Here is a 22,623-nt window from a genome sequence, read left to right on the forward strand (position 1 = left end):
CATCCCACCCTCGCCTTCTCCCACAGAGTCCAAAAGTCTGTTCTTTACATTTGTGTCTCTTTTGCTATCTCGCATATAGGGTCATTGTTACTGTCTTTCTAAATTCCATATATATGCATTAATACACTGTATTGGTGTTTTTCTTTCTGACTTACTTCACTCTGATAATAGGCTCCAGTTTCATCCACCTCATTAGAACTGATTCAAATGTATCCTTTTTAATAGCTGAGTAATATTCCATTGTGTTTATGTACCACAGCTTTCTTATCCATTCGTCTGCCAATGGGCATCAAGGTTGCTTCCATGTCCTGGCTATTGTAAACAGTGCTGCGATGAACATTGGGGTACATGTGTCTCTTTGAATTCTGGTTTTCTCGGTGTGTGTGCCCAGCAGTGGGATTGCTGGGTCATATGGCAGTTCTATTTCCAGTTTTTTAAGGAATTGCCACACTGTTCTCCTTAGTGGCTGTACTAGTTTGCATTCCCACCAGCAGTGTAAGAGGGTTCCCTTTTCTCCACACCCTCTCCAGCATTTATTGTTTGTAGACTTTTTGATAGCAGCCATTCTGACTGGCATGAGATGGTACCTCATTGTGATTTTGATTTGCATTTCTCTGATAATGAGTAATGTTGAGCATCTTTTCATGTGTTTGTTAGCCATCTGTATGTCTTCTTTGGAGAAATGTCTGTTTAGTTCTTTGGCCCATTTTTTGATTGGGTCATTTATTTTTCTGGAATTGAGCTGCATGAACTGCTTGTATATTTTTGAGATTAATTCTTTGTCCATTGCTTCGTTTGCTATTATTTTCTCCCATTCTGAAGGCTGTGTTTTCACCTTGCTTATAGTTTCCTTCATTGTGCAAAAGCTTTTAAATTTAATTAGGTCCCATTTGTTTATTTTTGCTTTTATTTCCATTTTCTTGATAACTGTGTAATAACAGAACTCTTGTACTTGTGCTTAAATTGTTACCCCACCTTTTCTTCTGTTCCTATTCATTCTCCTCAAGAGGACTGTGTAACGAGTCTCTCTTCATTTTATTGTTTAAAAGTCAGTTATTTTTTTATTTATTTTTTTTTCAGTTCACTATGGTTTTTATTTATTCAACATTAAGAGAATAAATGTCACAAAGCAAGTGACCCAAAGTAGCACATTTTGTGCATTTCTTTAGGCCCTTGGCAGCAGCAGGCAGGTGTATTCACTCCGCACTGACTTTTGTGTGAATCTCCCGGCTCTTCACCCGCAGCTTGTTGACCTGAGACTCGGCAATGTCAGCCCGTTCCTCGGCCTCCTCCAGCTCGTGTTGGAGCTTGCGGAGTTTGGCGAGATTAGTGTTGGATTGTTCCTCAGCCTCCTCAGCTTGTCTCTTGTATGATTTCACCTTCGCTTGTAATTTATCTACCAGGTCCTGCAACCTGAGTACATTCTTGCGGTCTTCCTCAGTCTGGTAGGTGAGCTCCTTTACTCTTCTCTCATGTTTCCGTAAACCTTTAATAGCCTCAGCATTACGTTTCTGCTCACTTTCAACCTCTCCTTCAAGTTCACATACCCTGGCCTCCAGCTTCTGGATCTGCTTCTTCCCGCCCTTCAGGGCCAGCTGCTCAGCCTTGTCCAGGTGGTGCTGCAGGTCCTTCACCGTCTGCTCCAGGTTCTTCTTCATCCGCTCCAGGTGGGCACTGGTGTCCTGCTCCTTCTTTAGCTCCTCAGCCATCATGGCCGCATCAGTGATGGCCTTCTTGGCTTTGTCTTCTGCATTGCGTGATTCTTGAATTACTTCTTCCACTTCACTCTGGAGTTGTGAAACATCATTCTCCAGTTTCTTCCTTGTGTTGATCAGGCTGGTGTTCTGGGTGTGCAGGAGCTGGACGCGCTCACTGGCATCCAGGAGCTGCTGCTCTGCGATCTTCCTGCTCCTGTCCGTCTGCTCCAGGGTGGCCCGCAGCTCCTCGATCTCAGCCTGCAGCAGGTTGGCTCTGCGCTCCACGATCGCCAGCTGCTCCTTCAGGTCCTCCTGGCCCCAAAGAGCATCATCCAGGTGGAGCTGGGTATCCTTCAGGATTCCTTGGGTGTTCCTGTAGTTCCTCAAGCTCTCTGCAGCCAAGCGATTGGCATGGTTCAGCTGGATCTCCATTTCATTGAGATCTCCCTCCATCTTCTTCTTGACTCTCAGGGCATCATTCCTGCTCCTGATCTCAGCATCCAATGTGCTCTGCATGGTCTCCACAACTCTAATGTGGTTCCTCTTCAGCTGTTCGATTTCTTCATCTTTTTCAGCAATTTTCCTGTCCACTTCAGACTTGACCTGGTTCAACTCCAGCTGGATACGCAGGATCTTTCCCTCTTCATGTTCAAGAGATGCCTCTGCTTCCTCTAAAGCAGCCTGGATCTCACATTTCTCTTGTTCCACTTGCTTCTTTATTTTTTCCAGTTCATGGATTTGCTTCCCTCCCTCAGCAATCTGCTCAGTGAGGTCGGAAATCTCCTGCTGCAAGTTCTTGTTTTCTCTCTTTAGGGTTTCAAGTTGGTCCAGGGACTCCTCATAGGCATTCTTGACTTTGAACAGCTCAGTGCTGAGAGAGCGGGACTCCTTCTGGGAGGCCTCAAGTTCAGCCTGAGTTTCCTCATACTTCTGTTTCCATTCTGATAGGACCTTGTCAAAGTTCCTCTGCTTCTTATCGAGAGCCGCGCAGGCAGCATTGGACCTCTCCACGTCGAGCATGAGGTCCTCAACCTCATTCTGGAGCCGCTGCTTGGTCTTCTCAAGGGAGGCACATTTGGCATTCACCGCTTCTACGTGTTCCTCGGCTTCCTGCAGACGCTGGGCCAGCTTCTTCTTGGCCTCCTCCAGCTCCTCAGTGCGTTGGACGGCGTCCGTCTCGTACATGGTCCTCCACTGGGCCACCTCACTGTTGGCCTTGGACAGCGCCCTCTGCAGCTCGGCCTTGCCCTCCTGCTCCTCCTGGTACTGTTCCTGCAGCAGGTCACAGTCGTGGCGGGAGGACTGCAGGGCGTGGGCCAGGGCGTTCTTGGCTTTAGTTTCTTCCTCTAGCTGACGTTTCAGTTCCTCAATCTGCTGAGTAGATGCTTGCTTGGTCCTTGAAAGCTGAGAGACCAAAGCATCCTTCTCATCCAGTTGTCGGGAATATTCACCGGCTTCCGTCTGCAGACGCGCTCTCTGAGCTGTCAGGTCGTTGATCAGCCGCTGCTGCTCCTCCTCTTTTGTCTTAAGTTCACTCACTTGATCTTCTAGAGTGCGACACATCTTTTCAAGGTTTCCCTTGGCTTTGGCAACGGTCTCTGCGTTACTGCTGAGGTCGTCGATCTCCATCTTCATCTCGCTCTTCTCCGTCTCCAGCTTCTGCTTGACCCTCTGCAGGTTGTCGATCTGCTCCCCCAGCTCGGCCACACTGTCCGTGTGCTTCTTGCGAAGAGCGGCCGCCGTGGCCTTGTGCTGCAGCGTGGCCTGTTCCAGGTCCCGGCGCAGCTTCTGGAACTCGGCCTCGCGCCTCTTGTTCATCTCAATCTGGGCGGAAGTGGCCCCTCCGGCTTCTTCCAGCCGCTCGCTGATCTCCTCCAGTTCCCGGGAGAGGTCTGAGCGCTGCTTCTCTGCTTTGGCGCGGGAGGCGCGCTCGGCCTCGATCTCCTCCTCCAGCTCCTCGATGCGGGCCTGCAACTCTTTGATCTTCTTCTGTAGTTGAATTTCTACTGCCTGCTCATCTTCAATTTTGCTTAGCAGATTGCTGATTTCAAATTCTTTCTTTTTAAGTTTCTCATCAAGTTGCTGTTTGTCGTTTTCTATATCTACTATGGATTCTTGGGCCAATTTCAGGTCACCCTCCAGTTTCCTCTTGGCTCTTTCTAGATCCATTCGAAGTTTCTTTTCTTGTTCCAGAGACCCTTCAAGATCATCCACTTGCTGCTCTAGCTTGGCTTTTGCTTTGTTCAGGGTGTTGACTTTGTCCTCTTCTGCCTGCAGGTCATCCAGGGTCTGCTGATGGGCCTCCTGGAGGGCCTTTTTCTCCTTGGTCAGCTTAGCTATGACTTCATCCAGGCCGGCCATCTCTTCTGTGAGGTTTTTAACCTTATTCTCTGTGGCATGTTTCTCCTTCTCAACCTTGGCCAGTGTCAGCTCAAGGTCATCTATGTCTTTCTTCAGTTCCGAACATTCGTCCTCCAGTTTCCTCTTCTTGGCCGTCAGCTCAGCATTCATCTCTTCCTCATCCTCGGCTCACTCAGTCACCTCCTTGATCTTAGCCTCCAGCTGGATTTTGTTCTTAATCAGTTGCTCACACCTTTCCTCTGCATCAGCCAAGGCATCAGCTTCCTAAGGGGAGATTCCTTGAACTCTAAAAGTCAGTTATTTTTATAAGGGTAAACTCCTTTTCAATTTTTCCACTTTCATTGTCTCTCTTTAGGAAATTTTTGAATTAAAATATGCTCTAATCCAGACTCATCATTAGGATCAATAATCATAAACCAGTATAAAAAGTAATCTCTAAAGAAACAGAAGTCCTACATTTAGAGATTCAGTTCAGTTCAGTTCAGTCACTCAATCTTGTCCGACTCTTTGTGACCCCATGAATCGCAGCATGCCAGGCCTCCCTGTCCATCACCAACTCCTGAAGTTTACTCAAACCCATGTCCATTGAGTCAGTGATGCCATCCAACCATCTCATCCTTTGTCGTCCCCTTCTGCTGCCCTCAATCTTTCCCAGCATCAGGGTCTTTTCCAGTGAGTCGGCTCTTCGCATCAGGTGGCCAGAGTATTGGAGTTTCAGCTTCAACATCAGTCCTTCCAATGAACACCCAGGACCGATCTCCTTTAGGATGGACTCGTTGGATCTCCTTGAAGTCCAAGGGACTCTCAAGAGTCTTCAATACCACAGTTCAAAAGCATCAATTTGTCGGCGCTCAGCTTTCTTTATAGTCCAACTCTCACATCCATACATGACTACTGGAAAAACCATAGCCTTGACTAGACAGACCTTTGTTGGCAAAGTAATGTCTCTGCTTTTTAATATGCCATCTAGGTTGGTCATAACTTTCCTTACAAGGAGTAAGCATCTTTTAATTTCACGGCTGCAATCACCATCTGCAGTGATTTTGGAGCCCAGAAAAATAAAGTCAGCCACTGTTTCCACTGTTTCCCCATCTATTTGCCATGGAGTGATGGGACCGGATGCCATGATCTTAGTTTTCTGAATGTTGAGTATTAAGGCAACTTTTCCACTCTCCTCTTTCACTTTCATCAAGAGGCTCTTTAGTTCTTCTTCACTTTCTGCCATAAGGGTGGTGTCATCTGCATATCTGAGGTTGTTGATATTTCTCCCGACAATCTTGATTCCACTTTGTGCTTCCTCCAGCCCAGCGTTTCTCATGATATGCTCTGCATATAAATTAAATAAGCAGGGTGACAATATACAGCCTTGACATACTCCTTTTCCTATTTGGAACCAGTCTGCTGTTCCATGTCCAGTTCTAACTGTTGCTTCCTGACCTGCATACAGGTTTCTCAAGAGGCAGGTCAGGTGGTCTGGTATGCCCATCTCTTTGAGAATTTCCCACAGTTTATTGTGATCCACACAGTCAAAGGCTTTGGAATAGTCAATAAAGCAGAAATAGATGTTTTTCTGGAACTCTCTTGCTTTTTCGATGATTCTGCGGACGTTGGCAATTTTATCTCTGGTTCCTCTGCCTTTTCTACAACCAGCTCGAACATCTGGAAGTTCATGGTTCACGTATTGCTGAAGCCTGGCTTGGAGAATTTTGAGCATTACTTTACTAGCGTGTGAGATGAGTTCAATTGTGCGGTAGTATTAAATCAAATTAAATCAGTGTCTCAGTAATGCTGCTTTATTTTGTACATTGCTTTTTGGTGCATTTAAGAAAAATTTAAAAAGGGAGGGAATTATTGTTCCTGTGTTCCAGAGGAGACTGAATTGAATATTTAATCATAGTTGTGTAGTATAAGAACCAGCACATAGTTCTTCTGGCTCCTAGTGCCAGTTCGTTAATTAATGTGAGAAGTAGATCCCCAAGGGCTTCCCTGGTGGCTCAGTTGATGAAGAATCTGCCTGCAATGCAGGAGAGCAGGGTTTGATCCCTGGGTTAGGGAGATCCCCTGGAGAAGGAAATGGCAATCACTTCCAGTATGCTTGCCTGGCTAATCCCATAGACAGAGGAGCCTTAGCAGGCTACAGTCCATGGGATCGCAAGAGTCAGACATGACTTATCAACTAACCCACCACCACCACAGATCCCTAAACGGCCCACAGATACCAAACAAGCAGAGGCTATGAAGAGTCACACACCCTCACATGCCCATCCTTTTCTGATTAAATTTACCTCATCTCCTTAAGCAGGAGTCAGGCTAGGTATTTATTATATGCCTGATTTTCATTCAGTAACAGTACTCAAAAAATTCGCCCCTTATGTTTCAATCAAAGTATCACCAGGATGATGTTTTATACCAGTGGTAATTAGCGTGCGATCTGGTTCGGGGCCAAACACTATCAGTATCATCTGGGAACTTGGGAGAAATGTACATTCTTGGGCCCCTTGCCTGCTGACTCAGAAACTCTGGGTGTGGGGTCCAGCAGTTTACCTGTAAACAAGCCCTCCAAAGCGATTCCCACGCAGGCTAAAGTTTGAGGTCCACTGTTTTAACTCATTCATTGCAGTTGAAATTCTGGTTAATTAAATTTCCTTTTTTTTCCTTGATGTATCCAAGGAGTCTATCTAGCATTTGTTCTTGTTGATATCCGCATCCCTCATGTTGACTGCCTGAGATGGGAGAGTGCAATGGTTCAGTACATGGGCTCTGAAGACAAACTGTGAGTTGGAAATACTGGTCCTCCTGCTTGTGTACCAGGGATGTGGCCTCGGGAAAAGTTACTTCTCTGTGGAATGAAGTCACCATAGTTCCTACTTCCTAGGGTCATTGTGGCAATTCAGTAAAAGAATCCATGTAACATATTTAGCAGAGCCTGATCTCCTGGAAAGTACCAATGAAGTGTTTGCTATAATTTTTAGCAGGGTGAATAGTTATTCACCAAGTAAATATTATTTTGAAAAATAATATTTTATTTCAACCAAGGATCTTAAAAATGAACTTTAGGGAAAACCACCAATTGAGAAGACTTTTCCGGGGTTAGTGCAGTAACGTGCATGTCTCATTAGCAGTTGTTTTTCCTTTCCAAATGTTGTTTGCTTGTTTATCTTAATAACCTATTAATAGCTTAAAGTGGCATAAAGAGAATGTTTGTGCTCAAAAATCATTTCAATGTAATATTCCTTTTTCTCCTCTAATGTTTTCACTTTTGAAAGGGAAGTAAGTGATGACATAAGCATGCAACTTTTGGGCATCAGCCATCTGCTGCAACGTTTAACATCTATTTTTATAAATCCATGACATTTCTCATGATAGTTAATAAAATAAAAATTCTAACAGTGACCTTACTCTACAATTTCCAGTGTTTCCTCTTTATTTCAGTGAATAACTGTTATTTGTAGAAAGCTGCCATCCCCGTCATTGCTGTTGTGATCCACACAAAGGGTAAAGAATAGGACCCTGGAGGTGGTGGAAAGGTGTTTTTGTGCTGAAAGTTTCTTTTTCATTTAAACATTGGTGCTTTTACTGCTTAGGTTGCTGAGGAATTTCCAGTTTACTCCTTAAGCTTTGTTATTCCTCCCATAAGTTTGTGATAGTCATACATCTGCCACCAATCTGCCACTATAACGGGAAGAGGGTAGGAAAAGAGATGGTAGGGGACGGGCATGCGAAGGCTAGGTATGCAAGTGCTGCTCTTGAACTTCACTCTTCACTGCAGACCATCGCCAGCAGCTGTTGGCTCCTTTATTTTAGTCTTTAACAGGTCCTGAAAAGGAAAAAAAAAATGTTCTGCTGAAAGAAATTTTTTTTTTATTTGCCACTGCATTTTTTTTTTTTTAATAAGCAGAAAAACAGGGTAAGGGGAGGTTAGAAATTAGGTGGTGAAAACATTTTTTTCTTGATGGTATTCTCAAGACAGGGGGGCTTCTGCAAGCCGGAAAGATGTGGGAGTAAATACGGTAATATCATTCATTAATCATGAAAACCATATTAAGAAAAGGTCTTCCCCTAACCCTTAGTGTCATTATAACCAGGTCACCAGATCCATTTTTGGAGTCAGGGTTTTCTATATTCTGTTCAGCATCAAGAAACAGATGATATTTGATACCTTGCCTTTTCCCCACAGGAAAAGAAACAAAATATGCTTGAGAAGACAGATTTGATCTCTTACAACCATGTAGTATTGAATGCATTCAGTGGGCTGAAAGTTGAAAACAGTTTATATGCCTTTTTCCCTAATGGGCTTCCATTTGGGGTTTTGAGGAGAAGGAATTTACAACTTACTGTTTCCGTTTTTATTACTAGAGTATAAAAACATGTTCTTTGTATCTTGAAAAGTAAATTTTCAATTTGTTATATGTCAGAGGAACTGTAGCACAATATTTTTTAAAGCATGGAGTTCTTGCCCGTGTAAAGACATTTGAGAATTATTTTCAAAAAGAGTGTTTTGAGCTTCATTTATGTAACAAGGGTTGATCAACAGCTTTTCCCATGGCAGGACAGAAGCAAAACTTGTCTTTGCCTGAAAGTCACTGATGAAGCCCAGTCTCCTTTGAAGTTGAGGTCAGAAATGCTGTGAGTGATGTGGATATAACAGGAAAAGAAAAAAAATTTTTTCAATAAAGGCTAATATTTTTCCATTGTCCTGGAGTTTTTAGTGTTTCCCCATTCAGTCCTAACTTTTGCCATCCCGATGCCTCTGTTCTGAGAAGATACACTGCCTCTTCTTCTTGCCTCTGTTCCTCCCTCTCTTCCTCCCTCCACCCCCACCCACCTCAACTCTTACGGCTCCTTTAAAGCCTGTAGTTCAAAGAAAGTCACAGTGAAGAGGGCTGTGTCTTTCTAGGCCCAGTGAAACATGTCCTGCAGCCCATGGGCTTTGTGTGAGCTTTCTGTGATCTCATCTTGCAGGGTCAGAAATGAAAAAAGATTCTTCTGTTCTGTGTTTGCTGGTATAATCATCACTCTCAATGACGAAAATGCAGTGGGAATCCAACAATGACATGACCCTCTGAAAAGGATGCTAAAAGAAAACTTTTTAGAAATGTCTTTAACTTAACCTTGTTTTATTTTCATAGATGAAAATTGTTCTGAAATGCACTGTGTTCACAGACTATAGATCTAAATTGGTATATATTTAAGACAATTTTAAAGCGACAATATTGATCACTCTTAGCAGGGTTAATGGAACAGAAAAGTTCATGAAAACTATTGCCCTCGGCTCTATTTTTTAAAAAATTGCTCTCCCCCTCTCTCCCTCTCTCTTTTTTAGTGTGCTTATGACTAAGTAGGAAAATATGTGTCACTAGTTTTCCCACCCCCTCTCCATTAACTAATCAACTTAATTCACAGCTTGTGGAATTTGGCATGTTTTCATGTTAATTTTTTTGTCATATGTTAGGCCATCTTTTAATGAGATGCAAAGAAATGTTGTTGTCTCAAAAAAGTTAGCTGCATTTTTACAATTCAGGACCGTATTGATACTTTGTGTCAATGAGAGCTTTACAAAGAGGAAATTAAATACAGATCTTTAGAACAAAATATTGTCAAATCTAAAATATATATTATTGGAGTTCCAGAAAAAGAGAAAGCGCATATAAATTCAGGCCTGGCACTCAGTTCTTCTAACAGTAAATGTAACAGTTTAATGTCAACACATGGGTAGATTACCCCTTGTTGATTACTTTATAGCATGACTGTATCTCTATAATATATAATAGCTTCCCTTCCTTCCTTGAAAAAAAATGCGAATACTGAACTTGCTAGCATAGTGATGAGTAGTAGCATGTTCTGGCATATTAGTGATAATCTCAATTCACTAATCTATAATTCAGTTCATGAAGAAATGTAAGCATATGTAAGCACTAGATGACATTCCATAGAGATAGAAAGTTTTTTATTTTTAATAAAAGTAGATTATGTGAATATTGGCCTGATGACCTTTCTCTATTCTCCACTAAACTAGAATGTTTTTAACCAGGATGTTTTTTGCCTCATTTGTGAAGGAAGTCTGGGTTAAGCAGAGTTGACATTCTGCTGGCTTAGATAATGAGCTACCTCATTCCAAGGCAGTTTCTCGAGGAAATGACTTCCTTTCCTCATAAATCTTGCTATGAAGCTTGGGTGTTGTGTGGCCATAAAACACAATTATTGACCAAGCCAAGAAATGATAGCTTTTGCAAGAGAGATAAAGATAATGTTTATTTTATATATCAGTACATCTTTTCTTATCTTTGGGGTTTCATCCAGACCTTCTTTCTCTGTATATGTGATTTAGTAGAAATGTCCCTGAGGCCCTTTCTCTCCCACTCCAGAGAAACAAGGGAAAAACTATAGTGTGGTCTGAAGGATTATGGCCCAAGGAAGAGGCCGATAGGAGTTCTTAAACCTTTCAGGGAAGGACTTCTGTCCAGATGCTTGGAAGGTGTAGCAAGTGGGAGTGTCCGTGTGCTGTCTAGTTTCCATCCCAGCTACCTACACTAGGAAGTCTGCTGAGCATAAAAATAGCCTGGCACTCACCTCCCGACTCAGAGGTGTTTGAACAGTCTTACATCATCCGAATGGTGATAACACTGGAAAAGTATGATCCTGTCATTTGCCTCCCATGTCACAGCAAAGAGAGTATATGATACAAGACTTGATTAATGAGACAACGTGAAGTTATCTTCTTTCTTGAATTTGTCAAGTAATCAATGTCTCAGTGATTAGACCCACCCAGGAAACAACTTCAGACAGAATGAGAGGCCCGGATGGCTAGAAAATGAGGACTGTATGATGACTCATTTTAATTCATCACCAAGCGTAGTCACTGTTGGTTTGATAGGGTTTTATCCCTTCTAAACTATTTTACTATTCACTAAGTGTTTGCATATGTCATTAGACTCCTAAAATATGATAGGCCTTGATTATCAGAAAATTCTTTTTCCTTATTTTAGTGTGTGTTATGTGCAAGTGTGGGTGTTGGAATCAGGTCAACTGGATTGTTAACTCACCTTCATCATCTTTAGGTTTTGGGTCCTGGGAACTTGGAAACAGTATTTACTGTTTAGATCTTTTGAGGATGAAGGTAAAAATGCGCATGTCACGCTACAGTGTGGCTGAAAGAAGGTTAGATGTCTCTGGTACCTGTGGTTTGTTATTGTTATTTAGGGATGAGGAAATTGAACTGCAGAGAAGTTAATTGACTTGCCCATCATCACCTTAGGGTCTTTGAGGCAGGGAGGGCTTGATTCAGGCCTTCCGTCTCCAATCCTGTGCCCTGCCCACACTATCATTCCCCTTAATTCAACTGGATTTTTGCTAATCTTTTTCAAGGGGCAATATATCTATAAACTAATGGTGTTTGCTGAAAGAAAGCTGGTATAAATTATTGCCAATTAATGATGCAAGATTGTTGACTGGGGGAGGAGAGTGGATTTTCCAGTAACTCCCAATGAATGGGTACGGCTGTCTGTTCTCTGGTAGTTTTAAGATGTTTCCACAGTGAGACTCAAAGTATGACTTCTCAACTTGAAATGCTAGAAATATGGTCAGTAGCAGAAAGACGGAGAAGGCAATGGCACCCCACCCCAGTACTCTTGCCTGGAAAATCCCATGGACAGAGGAGCCTGGTAGGCTGCAGTCCATGGGGTCACTAAGAGTCGGACACGACTGAGCGACTTCACTTTCCCTTTTCACTTTCATGAATTGGAGAAGGAAATGGCAACCCACTCCAGTGTTCTTGCCTGGAGAATCCCAGGGACGGGGGAGCCTGGTGGGCTGCCGTCTATGGGGTCGCACAGAGTTGGACACAACTGACGTGACTTAGCAGCAGCAGCAGAAAGACAGAAGGTAGAAGAAATAATCCAGTGGGGAAGCTAGGAAAAAAAAGGCCATTTCATGTAGGCAATAGAATCAAAACCGCAAGTTTGGCTAAAGGAAGAAAGTGGTAAAAAAAGAAAGGTAAAACTAATCCACATTACCAGACAGCATAGACATATATGACATTGGTTAGCATATGACATATATCCAGACTATGCCATCCCGGGCCCCATAAAACAATACACTGGTTTTGCAAACGTTAACAGACTGTAGGAATCCTATTACCTAACTGTCCTGAATAACAGAAGGCCAAATGTTTGTAGCACTAGAGCTGGGAGTAATGAGGGAAAGTTACCAGGAAGTATGTCTTGGCCCAGAGTAAGGAAGAACTTTCTAACAATAAGAGCTGCCAACAATGGAATGTCCTATCCTCTAAAGAAATGAGCTTCCTCCTGCTGCAGAATCAGGCAGCAGCCAGAACTTTGTCTGGCAGGGGTGCCATCGGGGGTTCCAGCAGAGGGTCACAGTTCACATCATGATGAACTGTGATGAACCTGAAGGTTCCTTGCCAAGACTGTGATTCCGTGACTGTTTTGGTTACACCTTATTTCTCTTTCATACTCAAAGGTTTACTGTTTTTCATAAATATACTTTAATATACACGGGGAGGGACTTGGGCGTATGAAATAAGATTAGCTTGACAGCCCTTTGTCCATGGAATTCTCCAGGCCAGAATACTGGAGCGGGTAACCATTTCCTTCTCCAGGGGATCTTCCTGACCCAGGTATTGAAGCCAGGTCTCTTACATTGCAGGCAGATTCTTTACTGTCTGAGCCACCAGGCAAGCTCCTTACGAAAGTAATCAAATGAAATTCAAAATAATATATGTTAGAGGAAAACAACCAGAGTAGGAGATTCTTTTGAAAGTCATATTGAAGGTGATTTGTGATGGACATAAATACATCTGGAAAAGAATTTATCTGTTACATTTATATAGGCACACCTCATTTTATTGCATTTAACTTTATTGTACTCCACAGATACTGTGTTTTTGACAAATTGAAGGTTTTTGGCAACTTTGCACTGAGCAAGTCTTCCTGGCCCGTGGCATCATTGTCGCAAAAACATTTGCTCACTTAGTGTCTCTGGGTCACATTTTGGTGGTTCTCACAAAATTTCAAGTTCTTTCATCATTATTATATTTATAATGGTGATCTGTGATCAGTGATCTTTGATGTTACTATTGTAAAAAAATGATAACTCACTGAAAGCTCAAATGATGGTTAGCATTTTTTAATCAATAAAGTATTTTTAAATTAAGGTATGTGCATTGTGTTTTTTTAGACATAATACTGTTGTATGCATAATATACTGCAGTACAGTGTGAACATAACTTTTATATGCACTGGGAAACAAAAAAATTCATGTAATTTACTCTATTGCAATATTTCACTTTACTGCAGTGGTCTGGAACCAAACCCACAATATCTCCAAGGTGTGCCTGTATTGTATAATTCTGTTGGAGGAAAGAACTAATGCAGAGTTAGCAAAAGACATGTGTCAGAGGCTACAGGGCAAATACTGTCCTTTCCTATAGCTGATTGGAGGACGGTATTGAGGAAAAACAATCAGAAATCCATGTTAGGGAATGGAGGAACTTGAATTTCAGGTTCATATGTTTGGGCTTTGGTGGACACCTAATTTCTTTTGCAAACTTTTTTTATTTTTTAAATAAAGATGGACATGATAATGAGCTTTGTTTCATAACTGTTAGTTTGGTTATGGTGGGAAGGAAGGATTAGAAAAGAGAAGGGAAGGATAAAAAGTCTAGGTGAGAAAAGTTGTGGTCTAGGGCAGATGTAGTGAGAAATCAGCTCCTGGGAGGACAGAGTTGCCTTTAATTGAAACGGGAAGCTCATGGGGGAGAAAAGGGTCTCGAGGGTATCATTGTGGGAGCAGGTGCTTGTGTCCATCTGGAGCCACAAATGGAGAACCAGCGAATGGGACAGAGGTGAAGAATGGAGATGCAGATTTGGGAATTATTTACATGGAGGACACAACCTAAAGTGCAATGAAATTTCAAAGATGAGACTATCAGTTCAGTTCAGTTCACTTGCTCAGTCGTGTCTGACTCTTTGCAACCCATGGACTGCAACATGCCGGGCTTCCTTGTCCATCACCAACTCCCAGAGCTTGCTCAAACTCATGTCCATCGAATTGGTGATGCCATCCAACCATCTCATCGTCTGTCATCCCCTTCTCCTGCTGCCTTCAAGCTTGCTCAGCATCAGGATCTTTTCTAATGAGTCAGTTTTTTGCATTAGGGCCAAAGTATTGGAGTTACAGCTTCAGCAGCAGTCCTTCCAATGAATATTCAGGAGTGATTTCCTTTAGGATTGACTGGTTTGATCTCCTTGCTGTCCAAAGGACTCTCAAGAGTCTTCTCCAACACCACAGTTCAAAAGCATCAGTTCTTTGGTGCTCAGCTTTCTTTATAGTCCAGCTCTCACATCCATACATGACTACAGGAAAAACCATGGCTTTGACTAGACGGGCTTTTGTTGGCAAAGTAATGTCTCTACCTCTTAATATGCTGTCTAAGTTGGTCATAGCTTTTCTTCCAAGGAGCAAGCGTCTTTTAATTTCATGGCTGCAATCACCATCTGCAGTGAATTTGGAACTCCCAAAAAGTAAAGTCTTTCACTGTTTCCAGTTTCCCCATCTATTTGCCATGAAGTGATGGGACCAGATGCCATGATCTTAGTTTTCTGAATGTCGAGTTTTAAGCCAACTTTTTCACTCTCCTCTTTCACTTTCAACAAGAGGCTCTTTAGTTCTTCACTTTCTGCCATAAGGATGGTGACATCTGTGTATCTGAGGTTATTGATATTTCTCCCAGCAATCATGATTCCAGCTTGTGCTTCATCTAGCTCAGCATGATGTACTCTGCATGTAAGTTAAGTAAGCAGAGTGACAATATGCAACCTTGATGTATTCCTTTCCCAATTTGGAACTAGTCTGTAGTTCAGTTGGTAAAGAATCTGCAATGCAGGAGACCCCAGTTTGACTCCTGGGTCATTAAGATCCTCTGGAGAAGGGATAGGCTACCCTCTCCTGTATTCTTGGCTTCCCTTGTGGCTCAGCTGATAAATAATCCGCCCGCAATGCAGGAGCCACCTGGGTTCAATCCCTGGGTTGGGAAGATCCTCTGGAAAAGGGAAAGGCTACCCACTCCAGTATTCTGGCCTGGAGAATTCTATGGAATATATAGTACATGGGGTCTCAAAGAGTTGGACATGACTTAGACTATCAGGGGAAAAGAAAAGAAACCTTTGAGCTGAGCAAAATGTACGGAAAGAGAAGGGAAAACAATCAGAGAAGGTAGTAATAAAAGCAAACTTAATGAATAAGGAGAAAACCCAAGAGTATTTCTTGGAGGCTGAGGAAGAACACAACCTCAAGAACATGTGATACTCTCAGAGACCACAAAGGTGGGACGTCAAGACAGACCCAGGTTGGAAGTTTCCTTGGAGGATTCTAACCAGCCTTTAAGAGCTCGGGAACTGGAGTGACCATATAATTTTGTAAATGTGAAGGAACAAAAAGCAGCCAACTAATACATTAGTCACAGTTGTGTGTGTTACTCAGAGAGACTTTCATGATGTCTTTCCCCTCCTTTCTGGGTGATAGCAAGGCCGCTGTCTGCCCTTCCCTGCACTGCTGCTCAGACTTCTCTCGGGAGAAAGACATCACAGCAGACTAAATTTATGGATTTGACTCAAGCTCCACTGGAGGACAGCGTTGCTGCTATTTTCCTTTTTGGGGAGGAAGTAGATGGCTGGGACATACTGGCACAAAACACCTGGTTAATTATCTCTGAAACAATGTGCATGTTATAGCTTTGTTGTAAGACTGACTTTGCTCTAAAGAGTAGTTCAGAAAGTGCAAATTCCTCCTCATAACTAGTTTTATTATACTTACAGATAAGACTGTAGTTGGGGACTACTTAAAGGTTCTCTATTTTATGTTTTGCTGTCTTATATGATAGGAAAAACAACTACCTTAACTGAAGCTTCAGTTTTGGGTTCAAATAGTTCACCTATTACATCATAGCAGCTATAGTGTATGCTACTGGTAATCAAATATACTATTCTACTAACAATGTAACAGTCAAGACATACATATTGAGGCATGTTCTAAGTTACTGTGCTGGACATGATGTATAACTATATATATATATATATATATATATATATATATATATATAGGCATTTATATTATCATCTTTTATGACAGTCTTTTCAGAGGAGTGGTATTATTATTGTTCTGTGGATGAGCAAAACCGAATTTGTGAGACATCTTAAAACTGTCCAAGCTCAGATGGATAGAAGAGCTAGCGAGAAAGCACCCTCAGACAGTGTGGCTTCATATTCGACCCCCTCCATCCCTGAGTCATGCTGTACTTTTAGACTATGGAGACATTGGAGACCAGTGTCAGGGTGAGCGACTGAGACAGCTGAAGTGCAGAGGGCTTCAGGACCAGCTGGGCAGGCTGCTTCCAACAGTGCCATGTCCCTTCCACCAGGGGGTGCCTCTGTAGGGACTTTTTTTTCCCCCCCTTTTTGAATAAATTTCAGAGACCTTTTTATCCTTTGTGAGTTCGCTACTATGTAGCCAAAAAGAGCCTGCAGCTTTTAAAGTGAATAAAATGTCCATCTATTGGATATATTGAAATGGCATCAGAGTTTAAGAATTTTGCACTTGGTCTTTTGGAAGTTATAATTAAAACAAAATAGATTGTGGTTCTGTTTTAATCTTATATAAACTCTTCTGGTTGTTGCAATATGACTCAAGCAATGAAACCACAACCACCCAGGAAAATGGCAACAGCGTATGTTGGGGAGAAACATCTCTTTCTTTTGATGGTTCCTCCCTGTGAAGGGAGCTCCAAGCTGACTTTATTGCTGGATTTAAATGATTGGCAGTCTATGGAAGGCATAACTGGGCATGCTCAGCTTGACTCTGCCCTCCCATGCGTTAGTAGGTACTTGCCTACCTGAGGGATGTGGCTTTCTACCGCTTTCCAGAGCATCTCAGGAGGGATCCCTATGGACTTACATGAAACGAATATTTTAGTTAGTGTTATTATCACTGTTAGTGATATCACTGTTAGTGAATAGTTAATGTCTGATAATTTTATATACTTGTCTGACACTGAATTTAAATATAATTTTTATGTTGAAAATTACAAATATTCTGACAATGAATTTCTTATGCCCTGTATCTTTGACATTATACTGAAATGAAAGAAATACAGGGCATAAAAAATTCATTGTCAGAATGACAATTTAGTAATATTAAGGCTGTGTCTTAAACTATGTTGAGAAAAATCTAATTTTCTTTGGTTGTAGTTCAATAACTTAATTCTTAATGAAGACTCTAAATGAGACTATCATATTCCATAAATTAAAAAATTTAAAGCAAATACTTTAAATAATGTTTAAAAGCTTTGCATTGATATATCATCAGATTCATGTTAGCTTTAAAACTTTAAAATATCTAAATTAATTTTCTTTGATATTTTAATACGAAAAGTTCTCAAGGCAATTACCACTTCATAAACAGTTATAATTAGCATCATTAGATTTATACACTATAATCCTTAAAACAATCTTAAAGAAGTTAAATATAATTCTTAATTTCATCTGGTGTGTAATTGAGCCATTTAAATTATTTTTTGTCATTTCGATAATAACACCTATCATCTACCTATTCATCCATCCACCCATCCACCCAGCCCCACACACACACAGACTTGAAAGTATCCTAAATATAAATAGACTTATCTCTCAATAGCTAAAAGGTTTAGAAACTTTTCAAGTCCCGCCACCCCACATCTCTATAGACACAAACACAGTCCACATCCCATTGGATTTAACTGATGTTGTATCAACTCTCTAAATTAATGTAAGAATTTTACCTCTATATACTGAAATGTTCACATTCAGAACAGTTGTTAATTTGTAATGTGTCTTAGCTATTGTATAAACCTTGGATATTAAACATTTGTATTTGTTAATAGTGTTCTTCACATTTTTGAGTCAGGGACTCTACTGAGAGTCTGACCACTTGCCGTGTACACACTACACACTTTCACATCACTTACTGGAGGTTAATAGACCCCTCGGAGCTTATGCAAGGACCAGCCAGGTAGAGAATCCCTTCTAGACTGTAAACTGCCCTTTGGCCTTGGTGTTGTAACAACATTGTGAATGCTTTCAAAGAAGCTGGATACCTGCAAAGAGTAAAAGTTGGCATGAGGTGCTGAAACTAAGAATTTGATTTGGGAACTATCAATCAAGCACTTTTATATAAGGGCTAATCTCAGAGCTTTCTAGAACCACACTAAAATTAGAATCTCTTCTTTCCCTGCACAGTGCCGAGAATGAGCACCAAGACCAGCTTTGGCTGTTCTTTTCCTTTTCTTCTCCTTTGCTTGAGTACCCAGCCTTGTCATTCCACATCCTTACTGACTTTGTCTTTTGTTGAAAAACAGAAACCTTTTGTGATATCAAGAGCTAAGTTCGTGCAGTGCTCTGTCACACTTGGCAGTCACAAACAGGCCTTCTTCAAGACTGTCCATGCTCCTGGGATGTTTTGACTTTAAGGATTATTGTGTACTTTACTAGAAGTACAAAATAAAAACCACTATGAAATTATCCACTTAATCTTTTCATTACAACCCTCCAGATTTAATGCCAAATAATTGTTTCTGGATTGCCTTAGACCACTGAAGCTTTAGAAACCAGGTGGTTTTTCTTTTTTATGCTTTTATTCTCATGTATTACTTTTTAGCATAACAGGGTAAGTATTCCCTCTTATGTTACATTTTTATTTATGCATGTGTTTTGCAGGTGTGGTTCGCATTGGAAATTCTGGCTCTGGACCTACAGACAAATATTAGATGCAGAGTTAGGCAGTGCTAAGGCAGTCTCATTTAATAAAGTTAACATCTTGTTAACCATAAATAATGCATTTCAACAGTAGCTTATATGTCAGTGGGACCAGGTAGTCTTTCCTGTAAGTAACTACACATCTGTGAAAAGAGAAACATTAGAAGTGGGAGTTAAGTGTAGTTATGCTTAAGTACCAACATTTGCTGCAAGTTACTTTGCAAGGAAGACAGTATGAAATGCAGATGTATTCCTGAGAGTAAATATTCATCTGTGGCAATTTGTATATTGCCAAATACTTCTTGATTATCTACGGTGTACAAGTCTCCTTGTTTGTGAATAACCCTGTATTATTCAATTCCCAATGTATGCATTCAACTATGTTTGTGTGAGCTCAGTTCTGTCTGACTCTTTGCGACCCCGTGGACTGTAGCCCACCGGGCTCCTCTGTTAACTGTAGGAGGTTATAATGATAGTAAGGTCACTTGTAAGAATTTAGAAGTATGCTTATAGTGGGCTTCTAGGATGAATCAAACAATAAAGAATCTGTCTGCACTGCAGGAGACAGTTTGATCTCTGGGTTGGGAAGATCCCCTGGAGGAGGAAATGGCAACTACTCCAGTATTCTTGCCTGGAAAATCCCATGGACAGAGGAACCGGGTGGGTTGTAGTCCATAAGGTCAAAAAGAGTCAAGTATGACTGAACATGAATGCATTTATAGTTAAATAAGATTAGAGTGTATAGTCATAGGTGCTCACTTGTACATCATGTAAAACAAAACCTTGGATATATGAAGAAAACAGTCAAAAGAATATATCCTTACTCATTATTAAGAATCAAATAAAATTTATTTTATTAAGGTATAGTTGATTTATAGTGTTATGTTAATTTTTTCTGTATAGCACACTGATTCAGTTATGTATGTATATATTCTTTTTCACATTCTTTTCCATTGTGGTTTATCACTGAATAGAGAATATAGTTCCCTATGTCAACAGGGTTATTAATAGCATCTGCTTTAATTGGGTTGCCTAGCATAGTGTAAGAACTTAATGAACACTTTTTTTAATGGAAAAATCAAAATCTTGGTTTATCCCTTGCTTGGAAATGTGAATGGAGAGCAAAATTCTAATCACAGTTAAGCTGTTGAGTAAAACTCTGTGGCCTTGGACACTGTGCCTGCCTCTTCTTCCTATCCTCCTCTCTTAACCTCCTTCTAGGTTAGAAAATGAAACAGTGGACTTGACCCTCTGTAATTCTGTTCCAATTAGAGTTCTGTAATTCTACGAGCATTTAACCAATGAAAACCAATTTAGAAACAAAAAACTTTATCACCGGAACTTCATTCATTGAAATGAATGTCAAAAGTGTAATCTGAATCAGATCCCATGCCTGGAAAACTTGCCATTTAGGGTTAATCTAGAAAACACTTTTTTGGTGCAGTTCACCTCTTAAGAGGCCGATAGTTCCAGCATTTGGCAATTTAGCTTGTCATCAGGGCATGATGCCATAAAGACCTTTGTGCAAAGAGGGGATAAACTAGAGTGGAGGGCAAGCCGGTAGTAGGAGTTTTGGAGAGATGTTAACAAGTGTAGAGAGACAGAGTATAACTGAGTGGAAAAAAAATTCTCCAGAGGCAAAGAGAAAATTGAAAGGAAATTGAAAGGAAGAACATTAGGAAACTAAGTTTATCTCAGGGATTTATTCCAAAAGTCAAATTCCAGAGGAGACCCAGTTCTGTAATGCTTTCCCAGTCCTTATTTATGCTATAGTACAGTGATCATTATTTAAAATGAGAAATTATAGTGTTCTGAATAAACAAGGGGAAATTGAACAATTTTTATTGTTCATGGCACACAGTATATAGTCTTTTAAAAAGAATTTCAGGAGAAATGATCTCTACCATTAACTTGAAAATATTTATTATAAAACTCCCAATTTTTTGTGCTTTCTTGTTAAAGCTTTACCATCTAAATAAAGTGTTCTTATTAAAGCTTTACCAACTAAATAAAGCATAAAGAAATTTTCATAATTAACTATTTCAGTTTTTTTTCCCCCCAAGGTAAAATTAGTAAACCACAGACCTGGTAGTAAAATTGTTTCCATTGTTCTTCTCAGATTTTTTTTTTTTTTAACTTTGCTAACTGTATAAGCAATTTAAAAAAATTACCAAAATTCCTTAACAAAACTAATCACATGGTAGATAAATGAATAAAATCAGTTTCATTCATAGTCATCTGTTGTAAATTGTCATTTTCCCCAGAGTAAATATATATTTCGCTATTTAGAAGAGGAAAGTAATGAAAAAATTCAGGTTTATTTATTTACAAACATATTTAGATAAGTGAAATTTCTCCTACAAATACAGATGAAATTCTGACTTCTGATTTACTCTTATGCTATACAACTTGTACATGTACCCCAACATGGTTCCCAGATATACATGAATGGACTGTTGATACTAATATTAACTGATTAAAAAAAAAAAAACTTGTCTATAAATGTATTCTCTGTATTTTCTGTGAAAATAAGATACTTTTTTGACATTACTGTATATAAAGTTAATATCCTGCTTTTTCTGTATTTTTATTTAATAATTTTAATGATACCTTGATAAGCATCTGTGTATTATTCATAGTCCTGAAGAACTTATTGTTGTTTAGTTTCTAAGTCATGTCTGAGTCTTTTTGACCCTGTGGACTGCAGCCTACCAGGCTCCTCTGTCCATGGGATTTTTCAGAACTTATGTGACTTGGAGGTAAGAAAATAACATAGTATCTTTCAAAAATTCAGTATCTAGAATTAGTGAACCATCTTTAAGCAAATAAATATTAAATCCTACTTTAAATAACATTCAGAAAACAAATTATATTTATCACTTAATAAAATGAGGAGGTACAGCCAGTATATTCGAATAAGATTTTCTTTGCTCTTTATTTTAAATTATGATTTCTCCCTAATGATCTAGTTTAGTGAAATTGTTCTATGAAAGATAAAAAGATAAGGTTTTTAGATAAACATTTTATAGATTTTAGTTTATTAAAAAATCTATAAAGTATAAGTACTAAATTATGGATTTAAAAACTTGAATATGAAATTAGTCTTAATATTTTAATTACCATTGAAGACGAGAAGGAAAGTTATCTGGTTTGGAAAAATATATTTAGTTTCCAAGCATCATAATATTTAATTATCCATAACTTTTAGATTGGGCTTTCCTGGTGGCTCAGTGGTAAAGAATCCTCCTTCTGCCAAACAGAAGTCATGGGTTCGATCCCTGGGTTGGGAAGATCCCCTGGAGAAGAAAATGCAACCCACTCCAATATTCTTTCCTGGGAAATCACATGACAGACAAGCCTGTCAGGCTACAGTCCATGGGGTTGCAAAAGAGTCAGACGTGACTTAGTGACTAAACAACAAACTTTTAGATTAGCCAGATCCAGAGATGTGAAAATTTGCAGTTCATTATTTTAATAAGGTACAAAAATTTAAGACATTTTGTGTGAATTATCTGGCAAAAGAAAACAAAATGGGGAAGTTCTTAATTTACATTCTCCTGGAATGAAACATTAAGATTTATATTACCCCATAGTTTGTTATATGGTATTTCGCTAGTACTTAAAATTTACAGCACTGAAGTCCTGTTTCTACAGTTTATCTAGATACTAAATGAAATGTATGAAAGATATCTTTGTTGAACAAATAGCTACAGTTCCTACTGGATTTTTTTTTTTTTTTTTGGTTGGAAGACTTGAAAGGG

General features: G+C 40.1%; 2 protein-coding genes across 11 annotated transcripts in view; one reads left to right on the forward strand and one right to left on the reverse strand.

Annotated features, from left to right (window-relative positions):
- Window positions 1–22,623, forward strand: part of ADGRG6 (adhesion G protein-coupled receptor G6) — a 153,908-nt gene that overhangs the window by 25,556 nt on the left and 105,729 nt on the right. The gene's annotated exons all lie outside the window — the stretch shown is intronic.
- LOC122684528 (myosin-8-like) lies at window positions 1,069–19,574 on the reverse strand. 2 transcript variants are annotated; one of them, XM_043888678.1, is made up of 3 exons: window positions 19,564–19,574; window positions 9,634–9,637; window positions 1,069–4,322 (listed from the first exon to the last, which is right to left on the reverse strand). In XM_043888678.1, exon 3 carries the CDS (start codon window positions 4,206–4,208, stop codon window positions 1,197–1,199), a length of 3,012 nt encoding a protein of 1,003 aa, XP_043744613.1. In that variant the 5' UTR covers window positions 4,209–4,322; window positions 9,634–9,637; window positions 19,564–19,574; the 3' UTR covers window positions 1,069–1,196. The 2 variants fall into 2 exon arrangements, with proteins under 2 accessions (XP_043744613.1, XP_043744614.1); XM_043888679.1 differs by lacking the exons at window positions 9,634–9,637; window positions 19,564–19,574 and adding an exon at window positions 19,477–19,489 and having other exon boundaries at window positions 1,069–4,259.

The sequence above is a fragment of the Cervus elaphus genome, chromosome 26 (assembly GCF_910594005.1).
Source record: "Cervus elaphus chromosome 26, mCerEla1.1, whole genome shotgun sequence".
NCBI classification, from domain to species: Eukaryota; Metazoa; Chordata; class Mammalia; order Artiodactyla; family Cervidae; genus Cervus; species Cervus elaphus.